The sequence below is a fragment of the Balaenoptera physalus genome (assembly GCF_965194825.1).
Source record: "Balaenoptera physalus genome assembly, chromosome: 9".
NCBI lineage: Eukaryota > Metazoa > Chordata > Mammalia > Artiodactyla > Balaenopteridae > Balaenoptera > Balaenoptera physalus.
Window position 1 is genome coordinate 7,302,555 of NC_138888.1, and position 17,730 is coordinate 7,320,284.

Consider the following 17,730-nt stretch of genomic DNA (forward strand, 5'->3'; position numbering starts at 1 on the left):
ACTGTACACGGCCCGTGTGCAGCTTGGCTGGCCGGGTGTCCAGGGGAGCTGTGGTTGCCAGGCCCCCAGTGGGATGGGGATGGAGGGTTGGACCCAGCCTTTCTGCCTGCAGTAGCAGGAAGGCGAAGGCGCAGACCACGCCCTCTGGAGGAAGCTGGGGCTCCTTGCAGATGACAGCTGGGGAGGGCTGCCCGGGTGTGGGTTGAGCAGAGGCCCAGCACTCTCCCTGGGAGACACGGGGCGTCTCCAGCTTTGGAGGAACTGACTGCTGTCTCCCCAAGACCTCATCACCCGTGAGCCCGAGCCTTGCTACGCTTTGCCCGGAATTACTCTGTGTCTTGGTCCTCTCACGAAGCCTTTCTGCACTGGAGTCCGAGGTTCACTCTCCACAATGTCATCAACTCCACTGCACAGAAGTTCTAATGCTGGGGCAGGGGCTCATGTCCCAGCCTGTTTGGAGTTGGCCCCAGGCTGGAGGCAGCCCACTGTAGCTGACCCATGGGCTCCATGAGCCTCATACGCAGGGCAGACTCTCCATCCCAGTCAGCTCCCTGGCCTGACAGTTCACAGACACGATACTAACGCTCTGTAAACATGAGCATCACGACATGGAGGTTTCAGCCACTCCCCATCTATCCACTTTTCCATGCATACTGTAAACAGACTGTTGCCAGGCCCCGTGTTCGGTGCTGGGCACACCAAGGTGATTGAGATAGACGTGGTCCCTGCACCCAAGGAGCTCACCGTGTCTGTCGTCTCCAGAGGGAGCGCTTAAACTGCAGCTTCTGCGCTCTAGACCGTGTTTTCCAGCCTCCTAGTGGTTAAACCGGGCTCTGGTGTGTGTCCTACACTTTCTCTGTTCGGGCCAAATCCCGCTGTCGGAGAAAAGGCAGGCAGGGACTTTGCTTGTCTGCTGCTCTGAAACTTGCACCAAAAGCAATGTTGGGACATGCTGGGCGCTAAACGGGAATTTGAGCTGCTGCATTGTCCAGGGCCTGGTATGTCCTTCATTAAGCCTTGCGGAAGGGTGCTTGTAAGTTACTGCACTGCGTTCACCAAAGAATCCTCTTTGCCTTAGGGATGGGCACAGGGAGAAGAGGAATTGTGCAAGCCCCTGGGTGCAGCGGGGTACGGCTCACCACGCTCTGTTCACCTCCAGTGCCGAAGGATTAAAACGTGCCACCAGAACAGCCTTGCTCTGTTTTAATGTCTCCTAGTCCAGTTAGACCCCGGCACTCATGCTCAAGGGTAACTAACTGAGGCAGGGATTATGAAGTGCACACAAGTCAACCAGCTCTCAGCTGATGCTTGAGGCTTACAAAGCTCCCTTCTTTGGTTCCCGTCGGGCAAGTCACACCGGAGTCCCTGCAGGCGCCTCCTAACCTGCCCTTCCTGTTTCTGCAGCTTCCGTGGGGGTCCGATGGATGATTGGCGTCACAGAAATTGACAAGGGCTCCGCCTACGGCAACATGGACAGCAAACTGAAACACAGCGACTGAGCCAGGACGCGCCGCCACCCAAAGGGGGCCTTGCAGGACTGGGGGACGCCGCCATCGTCCTCGGAGGGACCCAGTGGTGCAGCTGGGTGAGCCCCTGCTGGGGAGGCAGGGGCATGGCCTCAGCGCCAGATGGGGAGGAAGATGTGCTTAAATCCTTTCCCCCCCGTGCTTTAGTGGGCTTCGGTTCTCCTTCTTTCCGTGTGAGTCTGTGTGAGCGTGCGTACGTGCGATGAGAAAGACCACGTGTGAGTGAGAATGAGGTGCGGGTGAGTGTGATCATTCAGAGGGTACTTGAGGTGCAGGGGGAGGGCAGAAGTGGGGAACACTGGGGGAGTTCCCGTCCATCCTTTGGTGCTGAGTTTTCTGTAACCCTGGATTGCCACAGAGTGAAGGTCACTTTAGGTAAGATGACTAAATTATGCCTCCAAAAAAAAAAAATTAAAGTGTTTGGCTCCTCTGTGGCGTGTTCACACAGCCCGCGCCCTCCTTCCATTCAGCCCCTGCCTTGCGTTTTGGAGTCTGGACCACAGTGCTCTGGAGGGTTCTCACAAGGAGCAGTCTGGCGGGAAGAGGGCCCGCGGGCCGGGGTGGCTAGAGGAGGTGGGTTTGCAAACGCAGGAGCCTGCAAGTGTCTGCGTGGAGACGGCAGGCCAGGAGGCTAGCTGAGCCGTGTCCGCGGGACACGGTGACGGGGCCCCTGGGAGGCAGCTCTGGTTCCCCAGTCTCCCTGCAGTGGAGTCTCTGGCCTAAGTCTTGAAGATGTGCCCAACTTCCTGAAGACCCTCATCTTGATGCTGAACATTAAAATAAAGCCTGGGCGTTCTGCAGCGATTTGAGAGATGACTTTACAACCTCTGCTCATCTCGGCAGCAAGCAGAAATTGGTCCCCAAACAAACAAATGCAGGCTCACTTTAACAGAGGACCACGCCGGAGCCCAGGAGCTCCTCTGAGCAGGGTCAGGCTGAGCACACATTGTGGTACGTGGTCCCCCTGGGCTTTTGCTTTCCTTCTGGAAACCCAGACTGCCACGATGCGGAAGAGCTCTCTGCTCCTTGGCACCTAGGACCGTCTTTGGAGTAATGGTCCACGTGCAGGATTTCGGCAAACTGCTGCCAGTCAACAGACGCCAGATGCAAAACCAGAACAAAGAAAAGCAGTAATATTTCTGGAAGAGAACAATTAGATACCAGACACCATGGGATCTCAGGCCAAGACGCCGCAGCACTGGGTGGGCCTGATGGGTACGTGCGCTGAGCTGGAGAAGCCTTTCTCCCTGGACTGCCCCATGCCACCCGGTACTTACCTCCTATTTTGCTGCGATTATGTAAGAAGGGATGAACGGTTCCATATAAAAGTTGGCCAAATACTCTTTAAAGCCTTATTCTATTCCGAATCATGTCCCACGTTTGCTCTTAGTCACTGAGTGCTTACCAAGCACAAGTGCAGTTACGAGAGGGTTTAAGAGAAGCTCTCTGCTTATGGGACCAATGATACAAATCAGCAGAAGTGAAAAGGGGAACATCCTGGCGTAGTTGTGGGAGGAGAGTGTCGGTGAGGCTGGGGTGAGTGGACTCCTCTTACTGGAGTCCCCGAGGGCAGGGTGGGGCCTTTCCGGCCCTGCCTAAGGCCACGTGCATAAGGCCACGTGCCAGTTCCAAACACCGCATCCCCTCAAGAGCAGAGCTCTGTGGGCAGCAGTCCGGGGATAAGCGCCTCAGCTGTGCACCCGTGTTCCCGCGTGTCGGCTCACACCTGGGCCATTCTACCCTGGGGTCTGCTAGCTCCGTGGGAGAAGACAGAGTAGAGCAGTCAGACACACTGGGCGTGCTCCGAGCTACAAGGTTCACCCTTATGGAACCCTGCAGCTAAGTCCCTGTAAGACCTTGTGCGAGCCATTTTACCTCTGTTTTCCCAACTGTAAAATGGGGGTGATAACACCTACCTCTTGAGTTGTCTCCAGGGTGAAATGAAGCAGTATATGTGATCACATTTTAAGACTCCTAAAGCATTAAATAAATAAGAGGGAAGCTTAGAAAGTTGCCTCCACGCTGCTACTTCTCAAAAATGCTCAGAAATTACCTTGGAGTGTCCAAAAATGTGTCCTTTTTCTCAGTGTCGTCTTCCCACTCAACAGCAGTAATCTAAGTTCTAATAACACATACCACTCCTTCTGCCTGGAACATAAAAGGGACCCATAGACATTTAACCGGAATTGGCTCTGGGACCAAACACAAAACATAACAAGCAAACAAACAAAGCTGCTCACCAGTGCAGACCTAAGGGTCCAGGTTGGAGGAAGGCGGGCAAAACATTCTCCTTAGGAAACCAGAGAGCGTGGGCTGCCGGGGAGAGATCCTAACGGCGTTTCAGTTGTTCGGCTCCTCCATGAAAAAACATTTTGTTTGGCGGTACAGGGACACGGTGTTCCTCCTGCCCGTTACCGTAACGGCAGAGACAAGCACCCCATCCCAGATCCCTTCACCCTGTCCAGGCCTTGCCGACGCCACAATCTCTTCAGCAGAGAACGGTGCTGGTTCCCAGGGCGTTTACTTTTCTAAGAATTAAAAACCTGTGGATGTCAAGCCAGCTCTCCGTCCCCGAGCAGTGCAGGATGAAGTACAAGCGTCACATCCTGTCTGTCTGACATCTCCATCCCATGGCGGCTTAGGTCAGCCCTGCAGGGTCCTCCCAGGGCCATGTCCGAGACCTGCAGCTTTGAGGCAGGGAGTTGTTTAATGCACTTCTTCTAGGAACCAAGCCCATAAAGGGACTTTCTTTAAAAAACACCAGCCATCTGAGATGAGTTTAAGGAAGGTGGACTGATTCTGTGACTGACATGCAGGAAAAGCGGATGCACGTTCTGAGCTAGTCGGCCACCTTGTTTACATTTTGTAGAGAGACCACAGTTTGCCTTTTTCCTAGGATCACACAGTCGTACTGGAATATCTCCTGACTGCTGTATTCTCTAAAGAAACCCTTGTTAAAAAAAAAAAAAAGTAGCTACTGATGAACGTGTTTTTCTAACATATGCTAAGTGGGTCTGAAAGACAGTGATTTAGATGTACTCTCCAGTAACTGTGCAGCCAAAACGTAGAAATAGCTGATGTGACAGACACAGACCGACCCCACTGGTTTCCGCTTTCTCTCCTGGGGAAGTGGAACAGTGCCCTGGCTGGTCCCCAAGCCAAACAGATTAGGCTTTCAGAGGCTTTAAGAACTTACTCGTAAACATGGACAGAAGCGAGAAGGCATCCGTGGAGGGACCTGTTCAAAACAAGAGGTTTCATCCAGCACTGTCTAAAGCGCTAGCTAGTCAGGCTTTGCTCAGGGTTGCCGGGTTAGAGCGGGAAGAACAAACCCTCTGGCGACCGCCCGTCTGCTGGGCGACACAGGAGGGCTGCCAATGCCGCTCTTTCCTGCTACGGGAACAGCACGGGCCACGACTGCGCCTGCCTTTGCCTGCAGCTGGCCGTGTACCGCCCCTGCTGCCCCAGAGCTGCTCGGAAGGGCACCCACCAGCGTGACCCTCCTGTCTACTCTGGGACACGTCACTCAGGTTGTCCTGTTCAGTGTCACCTCCTTCAGCAACTGTGTTTCCAACGCCTTAACCGTGCAATTCCAGCGCGCTGTTTACAGAGCACAAGATAAAGAAGCTGGAACGCATGTGTTCACTGACGCGCTGGCCCTGCCTTCCTTCTACGGTGGGTGGGACGGGGCTGAGCTGCCAGGAGCTGCAGATCGGGCAGCCGGTCTTTCTCCAAACAAACAAGCAAGCAGTCTTCCCAGGGCCAGTCCCTCTGCCCTCCGAAACGACCCCGACCCCCTACAGAAAAGGTTGAGGGGCTCGGCTCTCACCGGGTCGCCCGAGCCGCAGCGCCGGACCCGGCAACTACAAACGAGCAGGTGCCCCGAGCTCTCGGAGGCTGCATCTCACGCTCCTGCATCCCTGGCCTGGGTTTTGAGTATTTCCAGAGCTTCCAATAAACTTAAATGAAAACCAAGCACTTCGGATGCCCCGAGGCTTCCTGTGCTGCTACACTGGCATCCAAAGCACCGGGCAGACACCTGACAGGAGGCGACTAAGCACGTACTCCTGGTTCTCTTGATCTGTGACATCTGAGACCATTCACAGCATTTGCCACCAACTGTATCTGTTTATCACATTCAGCTGTTGGAAATTACCATTATTTTGGTCAGAAAGAGCAGAATATCAGAACTTCACCTCAATAGCTAGTGTATGTCTCCTCAGAGTGTGACCTCCGTGGGGGCAGGGTGGGCTCCTGGGCCCCTCACACAGGGTCACAGGGAGCAGTCATGAAGGGACACTGATTTAGAGGCTTTAATAACTGAATTTCAATTGTCTTCTTTTGACTCCCTTTACTAAAGTAAAAATAAAAATCTTTCTCAAGCACAATTAGGCCAAAGTAAAATTGGTCAACACTCTGAACTTCAGTTACCTGTGAAAAAAGCAAAGCGTTTCTCCAGTGAAGGATAAGCATTTCCAAAGCAGGCATTCCTCAGCCCCTGCAGCCTTGTCCTATTTGAATATTAAGGTTATGAATTGATTAAAAAAACAATAGTAAGCCCTTACTTAGATCTTCTCAGTATCTAGAAAGTATCTCCTGGGGCTGTATTGGTGAAGCTTTTCACTGAGCGAGACTCATACAATTTTTACCTTTAATATTTTTTTTATACAGTCTTGTTTCACATGTTGGAGTGACTAAAGAGTTTTGAAATTTCTGGCATCTATGTTCTTTTGAATTTTAAGGAGGTAAAGCAGTACGAACAAAAAGTTAGGGTTGCTGAATGATAATAATTTCCTTTGGAAGGTGGGTAGGAAACCACTAAAGCTGCACATGTGTTAGGAAGAAGTCACTCTCAAACAGGAATGATTTAAATGGATAAGAAAAAAAATCACCTAATATATGAAAAGAGCCGTGCCTCTAGAATTTATAATAGTTGACTCAAGAAGAAAAAAAGTGATGTGATGAAATGGCAGGCTGCTGGAGCATGTGACTAGAGGACCCATCCCAGAGTAGAAGATTGGTGACCCTTTTGATGTTAAATCAGGATGAGGCTGGGAATTTAAGAGGCTGTTGGGCTACAGGGAGGGTGAAACATTCCAAGTAGCACAGAAGTTTCTATCACGCCATGAAATGAGTGATTTGCAAGGCAGTGACTTTAGACATTGCAACTAATAAGCTTCAACACGCTGGGAGGAACAAGCTCACTGATTTTGGAAAAATATGCGATCCTCCACTTACTAGGGGATAAAAAGGCATGCTTCAAGGGACAGAGCTGCCCTTGTGTAAGCAGATGTGCACTGTTGAGCAGCCAGCTCAGACTCGTCTTGGAGCTGCCTTCAGCACCTTTGTATAAGCCCACAGGAGCCAGCCTTGTTAGCTCACAGCCACCCGACCTCAGTTTTGACCTGATGAGTGAATAATTCACCTTTTCATGGCAGTATATATAGACATATGAATAAGGTAGCATTACACATGGCCTTTGAAAGCTAATACTCTTTAGTATAAGTTCTACTGGACTAGGAAAATGATGTTTCTTAATTTTGCTTAGTGATCTACAGCAGCATGAAGCAAACTAAGACCCACTTGCTGCTTGTTTTGTAAATAAAGTTTTATTGGAACACAGCCACATCTAGTCATGTACGTGTTGCTATGGCTGCTTTTATGCTACATCAGCAGGGTTGAGGAGTTGCAACCAAGATCCTATAGCCTGCAAAGCCAAGAATATTCAGTCTCTGGCCCTTTACAGAAAAGGTTTGCTGACCTCACTCTAGAGAATATAATGTCAGTAGTTGAGGCTGCTGTTTTAGAAGAAAAAAGAAAATCTACCCCCTGCTTTTACATTACATTTTTTTAACTTACTGAGAAACTATCCTTACAATATGTTCAAGATATATGCTCTATTTGTAAACTATATATATAAAAGGAAATGGTCTTGTGGATTATTTTTACAATAATTTTTACCTTCACCATCTTCTATCTTAAGAAACAAAACAAAACGAAACAAAAGGCAAATTAAACCCAGAGCATGCAGAAAGAAGGAAATAATAAAGATTAGTGTGAGGGAAAAAAATGAAATGGAACCCAGAAAAACAATAAAGAATATTAATGAGGGGCTTCCCTGGTGGCGCAGTGGTTGAGAATCTGCCTGCTAATGCAGGGGACACGGGTTCGAGCCCTGGTCTGGGAAGATCCCACATGCCGCGGAGCAAGTAGGCCCGTGAGCCACAACTACTGAGCCTGCGCGCCTGGAGCCTGTGCTCCGCAACGAGAGAGACCGCGATAGTGAGAGGCCTGCGCACCGCGATCAAGAGTGGCCCCCACTTGCCGCAACTAGAGAAAGCCCTAGCACAGAAATGAAGACCCAACATAGCAATCAATCATTCAATCAAAAAAATAAATAAATCTTTACAAAAAAAAAAAGAATATTAATGAAACAAGAATTGATTCTCTGAAAAGATCTGAGTAAGAAAACACAAATACTAAAATCAGGAATAAAAAAGTAGACATCAGGGCTTCCCTGGTGGCGCAGTGGTTGAGAGTCTGCCTGCCAATGCAGGGGACACGGGTTCGAGCCCTGGTCTGGGAGGATCCCACATGCCGCGGAGCAACTGGGCCCGTGAGCCACAACTACTGAGCCTGAGCGTCTGGAGCCTCTGCTCCGCAACAAGAGAGGCCGTGATAGTGAGGCCCGTGCACCGCGATGAAGAGTGGCCCCCACTCGCCGCAACTGGAGAAAGCCCTCACACAGAAACGAAGACCCAACACAGCCAAAAATAAACATAATAAATAAATAATAAATAAAAATTAAAAAAAAAAAAAAGTAGACATCACTACCAACCTTACAGGACTTAAAAGTATTACTGAATTATTAATTAATTCCCACAAAGAGAAACCCAGGCACAGTTGGTTTCACTAGTGAATTCTACCAAACATTTAAAGAAATATGGTAAATAATACCAGTTCTTCACAATCTCTAAGAGGAGGAAAACTTCCCGACTCATTGTATGAGGCCAGCATTATCCTGATACCAAAGCCAGGCAATCACAAACGAAAGCTACACAGCAATATCCCTCATGTAATACAGAGGCAAAAGTCCTCAACAAAACATTACAAATTGCAATAGCAATACACAGACGGGATTATAAAGAATGATCAACTAGGATGTATCCCAGGAATGCAAGGTTGGTTTAATATCCAAACATCAACTGATGTAGTATACCGTATTAATAAAGCACAAAAATCATCTGATCATCTCAATAGATGCAGAAAGAACATTTGACAAAATCAAACATCTAGTCATGATAAAAACTCTCAGTAAACCAGGAAAAGAAGGAAACATCTTCAACCTGATAAAGGGCATTTACCAAAACCCCACAACTAACACCATAAATTAAAAGAATGTATGTTGCCACCTAAGGTCAAAATCATGACAAGAATGTTATTCTCACCAGTGCTGTTCAACATTGCACTGGATGGAGGATCTAGCCAGTGCAATTAGTCAAGAAAAAATATATAAGGCATCCAGATTGTAAAGGAAGAAGAAACACTGTCTTTATTCTTGGATGACATGATTTTATATGTAGAGAATTCTATGGAGTCTACAAAACAACTACTAGAGCAATTAAGCAAGTTCAGCAAGGCCATGGGATAAAAGACCAATATACAAAAATCAACTGTACTGATATACTAGCAATGAACAATCTGAAAAGAAATTCAGAAAATACTTTCATTCACAATAGCATGAAAAGAGTAAAATACTTAGAAACAGACTTAAAAAGTTCAAGGATTGTACACTGAATTACAAAGCGCTGCTGAGAGAAATTAAAGATCCAGATAAAGGGAGAGCTATCCTGTTCATGAATTGGGAAACGTAATATTGTTAAGATAACAATACTCCCCACATGGTTCTATATTTTCAGTGCAATCTATCAAAATCCCAGCTGATTTTTTTTTTGGTGGGGGTTGGGGGGGAGAACAGAAATTGACAAGCTGATCCTAAAGTACATAGGGAAATACAAATGACCCAGAATAGCCAAAACAATCTTGAAAAAGCAGAACCAAGTTGAAGAACTCACACTTCCCAACTTCAAAACTTCCTATAAAGCTACGTTAGTCAAGGCAGTGTGGTTCTACATAAGACAGCCATATAGATCAATGGAACAGAAGTGAGAGTCCAGAAATAAACCCCTAGATTTACAGTCAACTGATTTCAACAAGGATGCCAAAACAATTCAATGGAGAAAGAACAGTCTTTTCAACAAATGAATGCTGGGTCTAATAAATATCAACATGCAAAAGTATGAACCTGGACCCTTATCTGATGTGATACACAAACATTAACTAAAAATAGATGATAGACCGAAATATGAGAGCTAAAACTATAAAACTCTTAGAAGAAAATATAGGTGTAAATCTTCGTGATCTTGAGTCAAGTCATGATTTCTTAGATAGGATATCAAGAGCACATGCAATAAAGAACAAGTTGATAAACCAGACTTCAAAATTTAAAACTTCCGTACTTCAGAAGAAACCATTAAAAATGTGAAAAGACAAGCCACAGACTGGGGGGAAAACAAACATTTGCAAATCAAATATCTGGTAAAGGACTTGTATCCAGAATATATAAAAATCTCTCACAACTCAATAAGAAGACAAATAACCCAATATAAAAATGGGCAAAAGATTCATATAGACACTTCACCAAAGAAGATATATGAATGGCTAACAAGCACAAGAAATGTTCACCATGGTCAGAGAGACGCAGATCAAAACCACAATGAGATAACACTTGACATCTACTAGAATGGCTATTACAAAAAGAAAGACAATATCAAGTGTTGGCAAAGGTATGGAGAAGCTAGAACTCTCTTGCGTTGCTGGTTGGGAATTAAGACAACGCAGCCACTTTGGAAGCAGTTTGACAGTTTGTTAAAAAATTGAACATGGATTTACCATATGAGCCAGCAGTTCCACTCTCAAGAGAAAGGAAAATATAGGTCCACACAAAGACTTGTATGCAAGTGTTCAGAGCAGCGTCATTCATAATAACCAAAAAGTGGAAGTAGTAAATGAATAACTAAATCATGTGGCATATCCATACAGTGGAATAATATTCAGCAATAAAAAGGAATGAAGAATTAACACAATGCTGTAACATGCATAAACCTTAGAATTATCATACTAAGTGAAAGAAGCCAGACACAAAAGACCATTATATTAAACGTCCAGAACAGGCAAATCTATAGAGACAGTAAGTGGCTTAGTGGCTGCCTAAGGCTGGGGGTAGGGGTGAGGAGTGACTGCAAATGGACATGAGCTTCCTTTTTGGGGTAATGGAATTGTTCTAAGGTGGATTATGATGATGGCTGTACACTATATAACTATCCTAAAAATCATTGAACTGTATACTTTAAATATTACATATTGGTAAATTATACCTCAAAAAGCTATTTAAAAAAACTGAAAAAAAAACATTCTAAGTGTCTGTACAAATCCTTCCGTGATGCCAGCTTTCTCAAGGACATTAATTTCTATGCGAGGGGATCTACTACCCTGGAGGGAAGGTGAATACAGAACCTGCTTGAGCAATGACTTGTCCAGAGTCAGCTGCTACGTGTAAGGAATGAGTCAGATATCTTCTAAAAAGATTTCAGGAAGCTTTAAGGTCAATCTTTAAAAAAAATTTAATAGCAGAAAGAAATAAAAGAACACCATCAATGACATATAATTTGGGCTATTTTAGAAAACTAACTGCTGAAATATTTACATTCTGAAAAAGATGCTTTCTTGTCAAGAGATTATTCAGCAGTATTTACATTGACCCAGTTCCTATACATCTTGATATGAAAATAAACTGAGCCCCCAACATGTGATAACAAGGCTTCAACTTTTATCTGTTATAAACTTGCAGTTAATATACAAAGATTTAAAAGGGCCTCTTACATCCTTAGTGTTGTTTCATTTATCTCTTTCCCTTTGCAGCAAGGAGATTCTAGACCCTGAAGGAACTCCTAACCCAGTGCCCACCTTCAGCACACTTGATTGTACCCCTTCTGTTGAGGAACACATGAGTGACAAGGACAGACCTCTGTATCAGATAATGTGTTGGCTCTGAAGCTGATAACCATTAAAAGACAATATAACTGAGCTTTCCTAAAATAAACCATTTATTGAAAAAAGAACCTTTTTCTTAAATTTCATTAATCAGCCTTTTGCATAACAAACCTGCGGCTTGCCAACAACAACAAAAGGTAAGGTTTCACAGTCAGTGCACTCGACAAACAAGAGATTAACAAGGCCCAGGACGCCTGATAACACTACAACTGCTTTTGAACCTAGAAAGGTCAAAAATACTACACTGATGTCACGGTTCTCAGTCACCCGAGAAACAGAGGTGACTGAGGCGATGGTCCGTGTACAGTAGTAATGGCACTTAACATGCAGCTTCTTTACCTCGTGGACACCATCACTCAGGAGGGCCCCGTGCCACATCGAACAAACAGGAGCAGCAGGAGAAGTGACGCTTGTCACCTGTGCAGTCTTCAGTCTTGGAAGGTTAAAAAGGCTTATACTGCTTCTCAGCACAGTCTTTATGTAAATATTACATACAGTAGTGATTACGAGAATTTTCCGAGTACACACACTACTAGGCCACAGACTGATCAGCTTCATTCTTCATCTGTGCAAACCTGTGAGGAAGGCAGGAGAGAGCTGAACCCTATTCATGCCACATGTAAGGTTCATAGGTAAGTCATAATCAGTACATCTTGAAGCTCCCAGCACCGTGCCTGGCACAGAGCAAAGGCGTAATCAATGCAATGAAATGTCAGTGCTAAGTTACTGCTCTACGAATTGACTATTGAAAGCATTTTTAAGAACGTATTTGTACAATATCAAGTCAATAAAAATTGCTTATATACTTTATAAAGAATAAATACGTTTTTATTTAATTACAAATCCCTAATATCTATGCAGCAAATCCAGCTATTGATTACTTAATTTCACTCACCCAGGAATAATGTGACCCCTCTCTTGCATCTTCCTTTCCTGTATCAGGAGCTCCTCTGCAGGACCCTGTAAATGTTTTCTCCAGGTTTCCACTCTCATTCCATGTCTCCTCTAAATGCTCTCCCAGCAATATTTCTCTCTCTCAAATCCGTATCCTATCCCAGTTCTCTCGAGTGCCAGTCCAAAATATCCAAATGCCTGTCTAAAATCCCCCAGCAGATATTCCAAATACACCTCGAACTCAATCTACCAAAGAGGAGACCATCATCTCCCGACCCAACCCTCAACCAGCTGCCCTCTTTACCTATCTTGGCTAATGGAATCTCAATAACCTGGTGACACAAGCCAGAGCCTGGGAGCCGTCCTGGACTCCTCCCCGTCACGCACCTTTCACATCCCATCAGTTACTCACTCACGGCCATTCTAACTCCTGTATACGGCTGGTAACACCCCTGACCTCCCACTCCCAACCCAGCAGCTGTGTCAGCAGCTTCCCAACTAGTCTCTCACCTCCAGAGTGACTGTTCTAAAACACAGTTTAATCATGTCATGCTTACAATAAAACTTAAGTCCCTTCATGTGGTCCCTGCTTACTTTCCCAGCCTTATGTTTTGCCACTTTCCACATCCTGTGCTCCATCAGTATGTACCTATACACAGTTCTTTGGCTGCTTTACCCTCTTAGCAGTGAGCCTTTCCATGTCTCTTCCATTCTGTCCACCATACTCCTCCCTGCGTTTCCCGACCTGGCTAAACCCTCCCAAACAGCTCAGGCATCTCACTCTAAAGAAAGTAATAGGGACTTTCTTAACCACTGCGCCACCAGGGAAGAATCCGCCTGCCAATGCAGGGGACCCGGGTTTGAGCCCTGGTCCGAGAAGATCCCACATGTCCAGGGGCAACTAAGCCTGTGCGCCACAACTACTGAAGCCCACGCGCCTAGAGCCCGTGCTCCGCAACAAGAGAAGCCACCGCAATGAGAAGCCTGCGCACCTCAACAAAGAGTAGCCCCTGCTCACCACAACAAAGACCCAACACAGCCAAAAATAAATACAATAAATAAAAAGAGTAAAAAAAAAGAAAAAAAAAGAAAATAAAGAGTAATAGCTGGGATTACCCGACTGGATTAAATTCCTCTTTTCAGTGACCCTACAACATGGCATATATACCATTATCACAGCTCTTAACATAATGCTTAGTCATTACTCCTCTGTCTCTACTCTCCCAGTAGAGATTAGTTGTTACTAACCTGTACTCAAGGAGACTGCGTACTCTAAAAGAGGGAAGATTGTGTCTTTCATCCAGTCCCATTTAAAATTCCATTTAACAGTCCCAAGTACACCTCAAACCATCCACATGGATCAAGGAGGAGAACCTCGACGAACATTTTCCAAAAGAAAAAACATACAAAATTCCCCGGCATAATACATTTAGTTCCTTTCCGTTTCAGATATAGATATTTTATATTTAAGTTTACAAATTTCCTTAAGTGCCAGATGCGAACAGAACTCAAATATTTAAACAAGGAGAGGACTACACAGCAATCTGCCAAACCTTGACGAAGGAATGGTCGAGGAGCTGGCTGGCCGTCCACCTCATCCTGGGCTCACTTTCTAGGCAGTGAGAAAGGAATTCCTTTCCTTCTGGGCTTAATCTTTCAGGGATTGGCGGCTTATGCCCCATTCCCACTTTGTACATAATCTGAAAGTTGTGTTCATATTCATGCCAAGGTCTCTAAAAACAGAAAAAAAAAAAATCAGGTTTCACTACTACACGGCCATACAGAAATGCAACTGCCCAATCTCTTTTTAGGCATCTCAGTGTTGATACATATTGAGGCTGGCAAACTTTTACTTAAAGGGCCAAACAGTAACTATTTTAGGCTTGCAGGCCATATGGTCTCTGTCACACCTATTCAATTCTCCCACTGTAGCGTGAAAGCAGCCTTAGGCTATAATATAATAAATGAATGGGTGTGACCATGTGCCAATAAAACTTTATTTACAAAACCAGGTGGTGAGCATAGTCTGCCTACCCCATTTAGGTGTCCAATTAGTCCAGCATTATCTAGATGCCATCATCATGTAAATAAAAAATGTAACATATAAAATAATATAAAAATGTCAATCAAACAAAATTCAACAGTTATCATACAGGGATGTTTAATATGCTACCTTGTTGAATAATCGGCATCAAATTATTGATAATTTGCAAAGCTTAGATTATTTTATTATGATTACAGGGAAATGAGATTCATGGGGGAAAGAACTGAGTTTGTATGGCGTTCTAATTTGTGTACCATCGTTTAGTTGTTGAGACCTATGTTCTTCAGTGTGAGAACTTGTTCTTTCTCTGATGCATGCCTTGACTGAAATAACAGATATCATGGGCATCTTTCTATGTTAATGCTAATAGAAATAATATTAGCTAATAGTTACTAAGCACTTATTTTCAGCAGCTGCGAGGTATAGCTGTATAATAATTTCCTACTAGTAACACTTAAGAGGTTTCTAACTTTTTTGCTTTATAAGTAATGGCTACACCCACACACACGCTGTGCCTCTATATATTTGTATAATTGTTCATTAGTGGTATCTTCATCAGAAGATCAATTTTCAGATACTATGTCATACACAACAGTTTGCAAATGCTTGTGCTCTACCTATTTGTCCTTCCCTCCCTCTCCCAGAGCCCCTGTCAACCACTGATCTTTTACTGCCTTTACTGTTTCGCCTCTTCTGGAATGTCATATAGTTGGAATCATACAGTACGTGGTGTTTTCAGATTGGCTTGTTTCTTTTTTTGGCCATGCCTCGAGTCTTGCAGGATCTTAGTTCCCCGACCAGGTATCGAACCTGCGCCCTCAGCAGTGAAAGTGCCAAGTCCTAACCACTGGACCACCAGGGAATTCCCCAGATTGGTTTCTTTCACTTAGCAATATGCTTTTAAGGTTTCTCCATGTCGTTTCATGGCCCAATTTCTTTTTGTTGCTGTACAATATTCCATCATGTAGATTACCACAGTTTATCCATTTGAAAGATATCTTGGTTGCTTCCAAGTTTTGGCAATTATGAATAAAGCTGATATGGGCATTCTTGTGCCAGTCTTTGTGGAGACGTTAAGTTTTCAACTTCATGTTTCTCTTCACAGCTGCTTACTTCTCTGTGTTTTAATTTGAGCTTTATGCTTTTTTTGTTCCTCTGAGGAATTCTCTAAGTCATGTATCTTACAAATATTTGGTTCCCAGTTTGTCACTTGTCTTAACTTACTTATCTTTTGACAGGTCATGTTCTCTATTTTGCAGGAAATGTGTCCACAGTATTCATAATGATAGTAAAACCACAATTACTGCTCTGTTAATGTAAAGTGCCCTCCTCAAGTCCCCCTCCCCCGGTGCAGGCTCTGCTCACCTTGCCAGTCACCATCTCTATGACAACACACCCTAGACTCCAGATGTCGGCTGCACGCCCATGGCCTTCTCCTTTTGCGCGAGTGATGACTTCTGGAGCCATGTATGCTTTAAAAGTCACAGATATGGTGATAAGAATGGTTTATAAATATAGCACCATGTAGTACTAGAGCCAAGCAATACACTAATATCGCCTAATATTCCATATAGAAGAAACAACTAATTTGTTCCGGGGTTGGGGGGGGGGGGTCTTTCTCTGAATTACATACTAAAAAACATCAAAACTTGAAAATAAATATTTCAAATCAATTTCTCGGATGGACATTTTAGAAGCCAAATTATCTTCTGAAAGACAATTCTGAATGTGCAAATATTCAGATAAATTGTATTTGCAATGAGAATATGAAACTTAACCTGCAAAGGAGGATGTAAAATTTTATGCCGTGTTTCTAAACAATCAAAACAAATAATCACCATTTAAACATGTTGTTTTGACTAGAATCGTTTTAATAAACCCAACGTGAATGACAAGGTTTTTCTGGGAAGAAAAGAGGCCTTTCTTCCCTCCTTTAAGTCTAAGGGAGAAATGTGATTTCCCGATCTGACAAGCGCTTTCGGGGGTGGCCCCTCCCCCGCCTGGTTAGAAGCCCTCACCTGCTCTCCACATCCGCTGACCAGGAGGAAAAGGGAAAGCCGGGGTCCCAGCACACTGGAGTGAGCCCCAGTGCAAAGACAAATTTAGCCGGACCCACCTGCTGTCCCCAGCGTGCTATTCACTTCACCAGGCATGGTCTGAGCATTGTTTTTAAGCTTTACTGAGCATCCAAAATCTCCCAGCTTGATTAGTCCAGATGAGGTAAGGAAGATGTTGGCACCTAACAAGAAAGAAGCAGTTGTGAGCCTCTAAAGCACAACGCAGGCATTTTAAAGTTTACATGGTAACCTAAACTATCAGGAACTTGATTTACAAAAGTTATAAAGACTTATGAAACTTCACTTGCAAAGTGTAATCATAGAAAGATTTTAAGCCTTATTCACAAATGTTAATACACAGCAAAGAAATTTTAGTATCAGCGCAGATAGCTCTGACCAATAAATTCTGAACTGAAATATACGCATAAATTCTAACATTAAAAACCCAGGGAGATACTTAAAGAGAAAGTACACATAAAACACAAATGCTTGTGGCGGCAGTCCCTGAAAATTAAGAGTCTGTATATGGTCAGCAGCTCCTGCAACAGAAAGCAACGTGTAGACAAGACCTGGCACACACGCTGCTGGTCTGCAGAGCTGTATCCGAGGCCACCATTAGACTGATTTCAGACTGCCTGAAAAGAATGTTCTGTGACTGTCTCTCATCTCCGCAAGCAGTACACAGGTCCGGCCTGTACTCCAGTTGGAACCCGGGGTTACCGCTCATCTCCCAGGGCGGCTCTGCCTCCTCCAGAGGCTACCGGCCGTGGCCACTCCAACCGGGCCACACAGCTCAGCGCTACGTGTCGACGGCACCTCCTTCCAAAGGTGACCCAGAGCCCCTCACGCTAGACAACCAGCCACACGATGAGCTGCAATCTGTCGGTCCTCGCAGCCCGAGTGCTCCCAAGGCAGGTGGTCCCCCCGGGAGCACGCGGGCGCTAACTGCATGATTCTGCAGCTAGCTCACAGGCCCACACTCTCAGACACGATGAGCTACGAAGAATATCCCAAGGACGCACACGGACGGACTTGACTCAAGGACTCTCGGGGATTCTCTTTACGGCCGTGGCCAACGACATGAAGGTGCCATTTC

At 45.1% G+C, this 17,730-nt stretch overlaps 2 protein-coding genes across 10 annotated transcripts in view; one reads left to right on the forward strand and one right to left on the reverse strand.

Moving 5' to 3' along the window:
* The window catches only part of AGPAT4 (1-acylglycerol-3-phosphate O-acyltransferase 4), a gene marked incomplete at its 5' end in the record, with an annotated part of 84,974 nt that extends 73,352 nt beyond the window's left edge, over window positions 1-11,622 (forward strand). The window contains 2 exons of one of the 2 annotated variants that reach the window (XR_014267669.1): window positions 1,405-1,585; window positions 11,508-11,622. Coding sequence is in view for 1 of the 2 variants with exons in the window: in XM_082475656.1 (XP_082331782.1) it covers window positions 1,405-1,499 (95 nt within the window). Of the gene's footprint in view, window positions 1-1,404; window positions 1,902-11,507 lie in introns of those variants that run through there. The other variant, XM_082475656.1, reaches the window with a different exon arrangement.
* A 52-nt stretch (window positions 11,623-11,674) lies between these two features.
* The window catches only part of MAP3K4 (mitogen-activated protein kinase kinase kinase 4), a 111,088-nt gene continuing 105,032 nt past the window's right edge, over window positions 11,675-17,730 (reverse strand). For all 8 annotated transcript variants that reach the window (XM_082475526.1, XM_082475529.1, XM_082475525.1 and 5 more), the window contains 4 exons: window positions 16,694-16,816; window positions 15,943-16,049; window positions 14,087-14,266; window positions 11,675-12,214 (listed from right to left, as the gene is read on the reverse strand). In XM_082475526.1, the coding sequence (XP_082331652.1) occupies window positions 12,194-12,214; window positions 14,087-14,266; window positions 15,943-16,049; window positions 16,694-16,816 (431 nt within the window). In that variant the 3' untranslated portion in view covers window positions 11,675-12,193. The remainder of the gene's footprint in view (window positions 12,215-14,086; window positions 14,267-15,942; window positions 16,050-16,693; window positions 16,817-17,730) is intronic.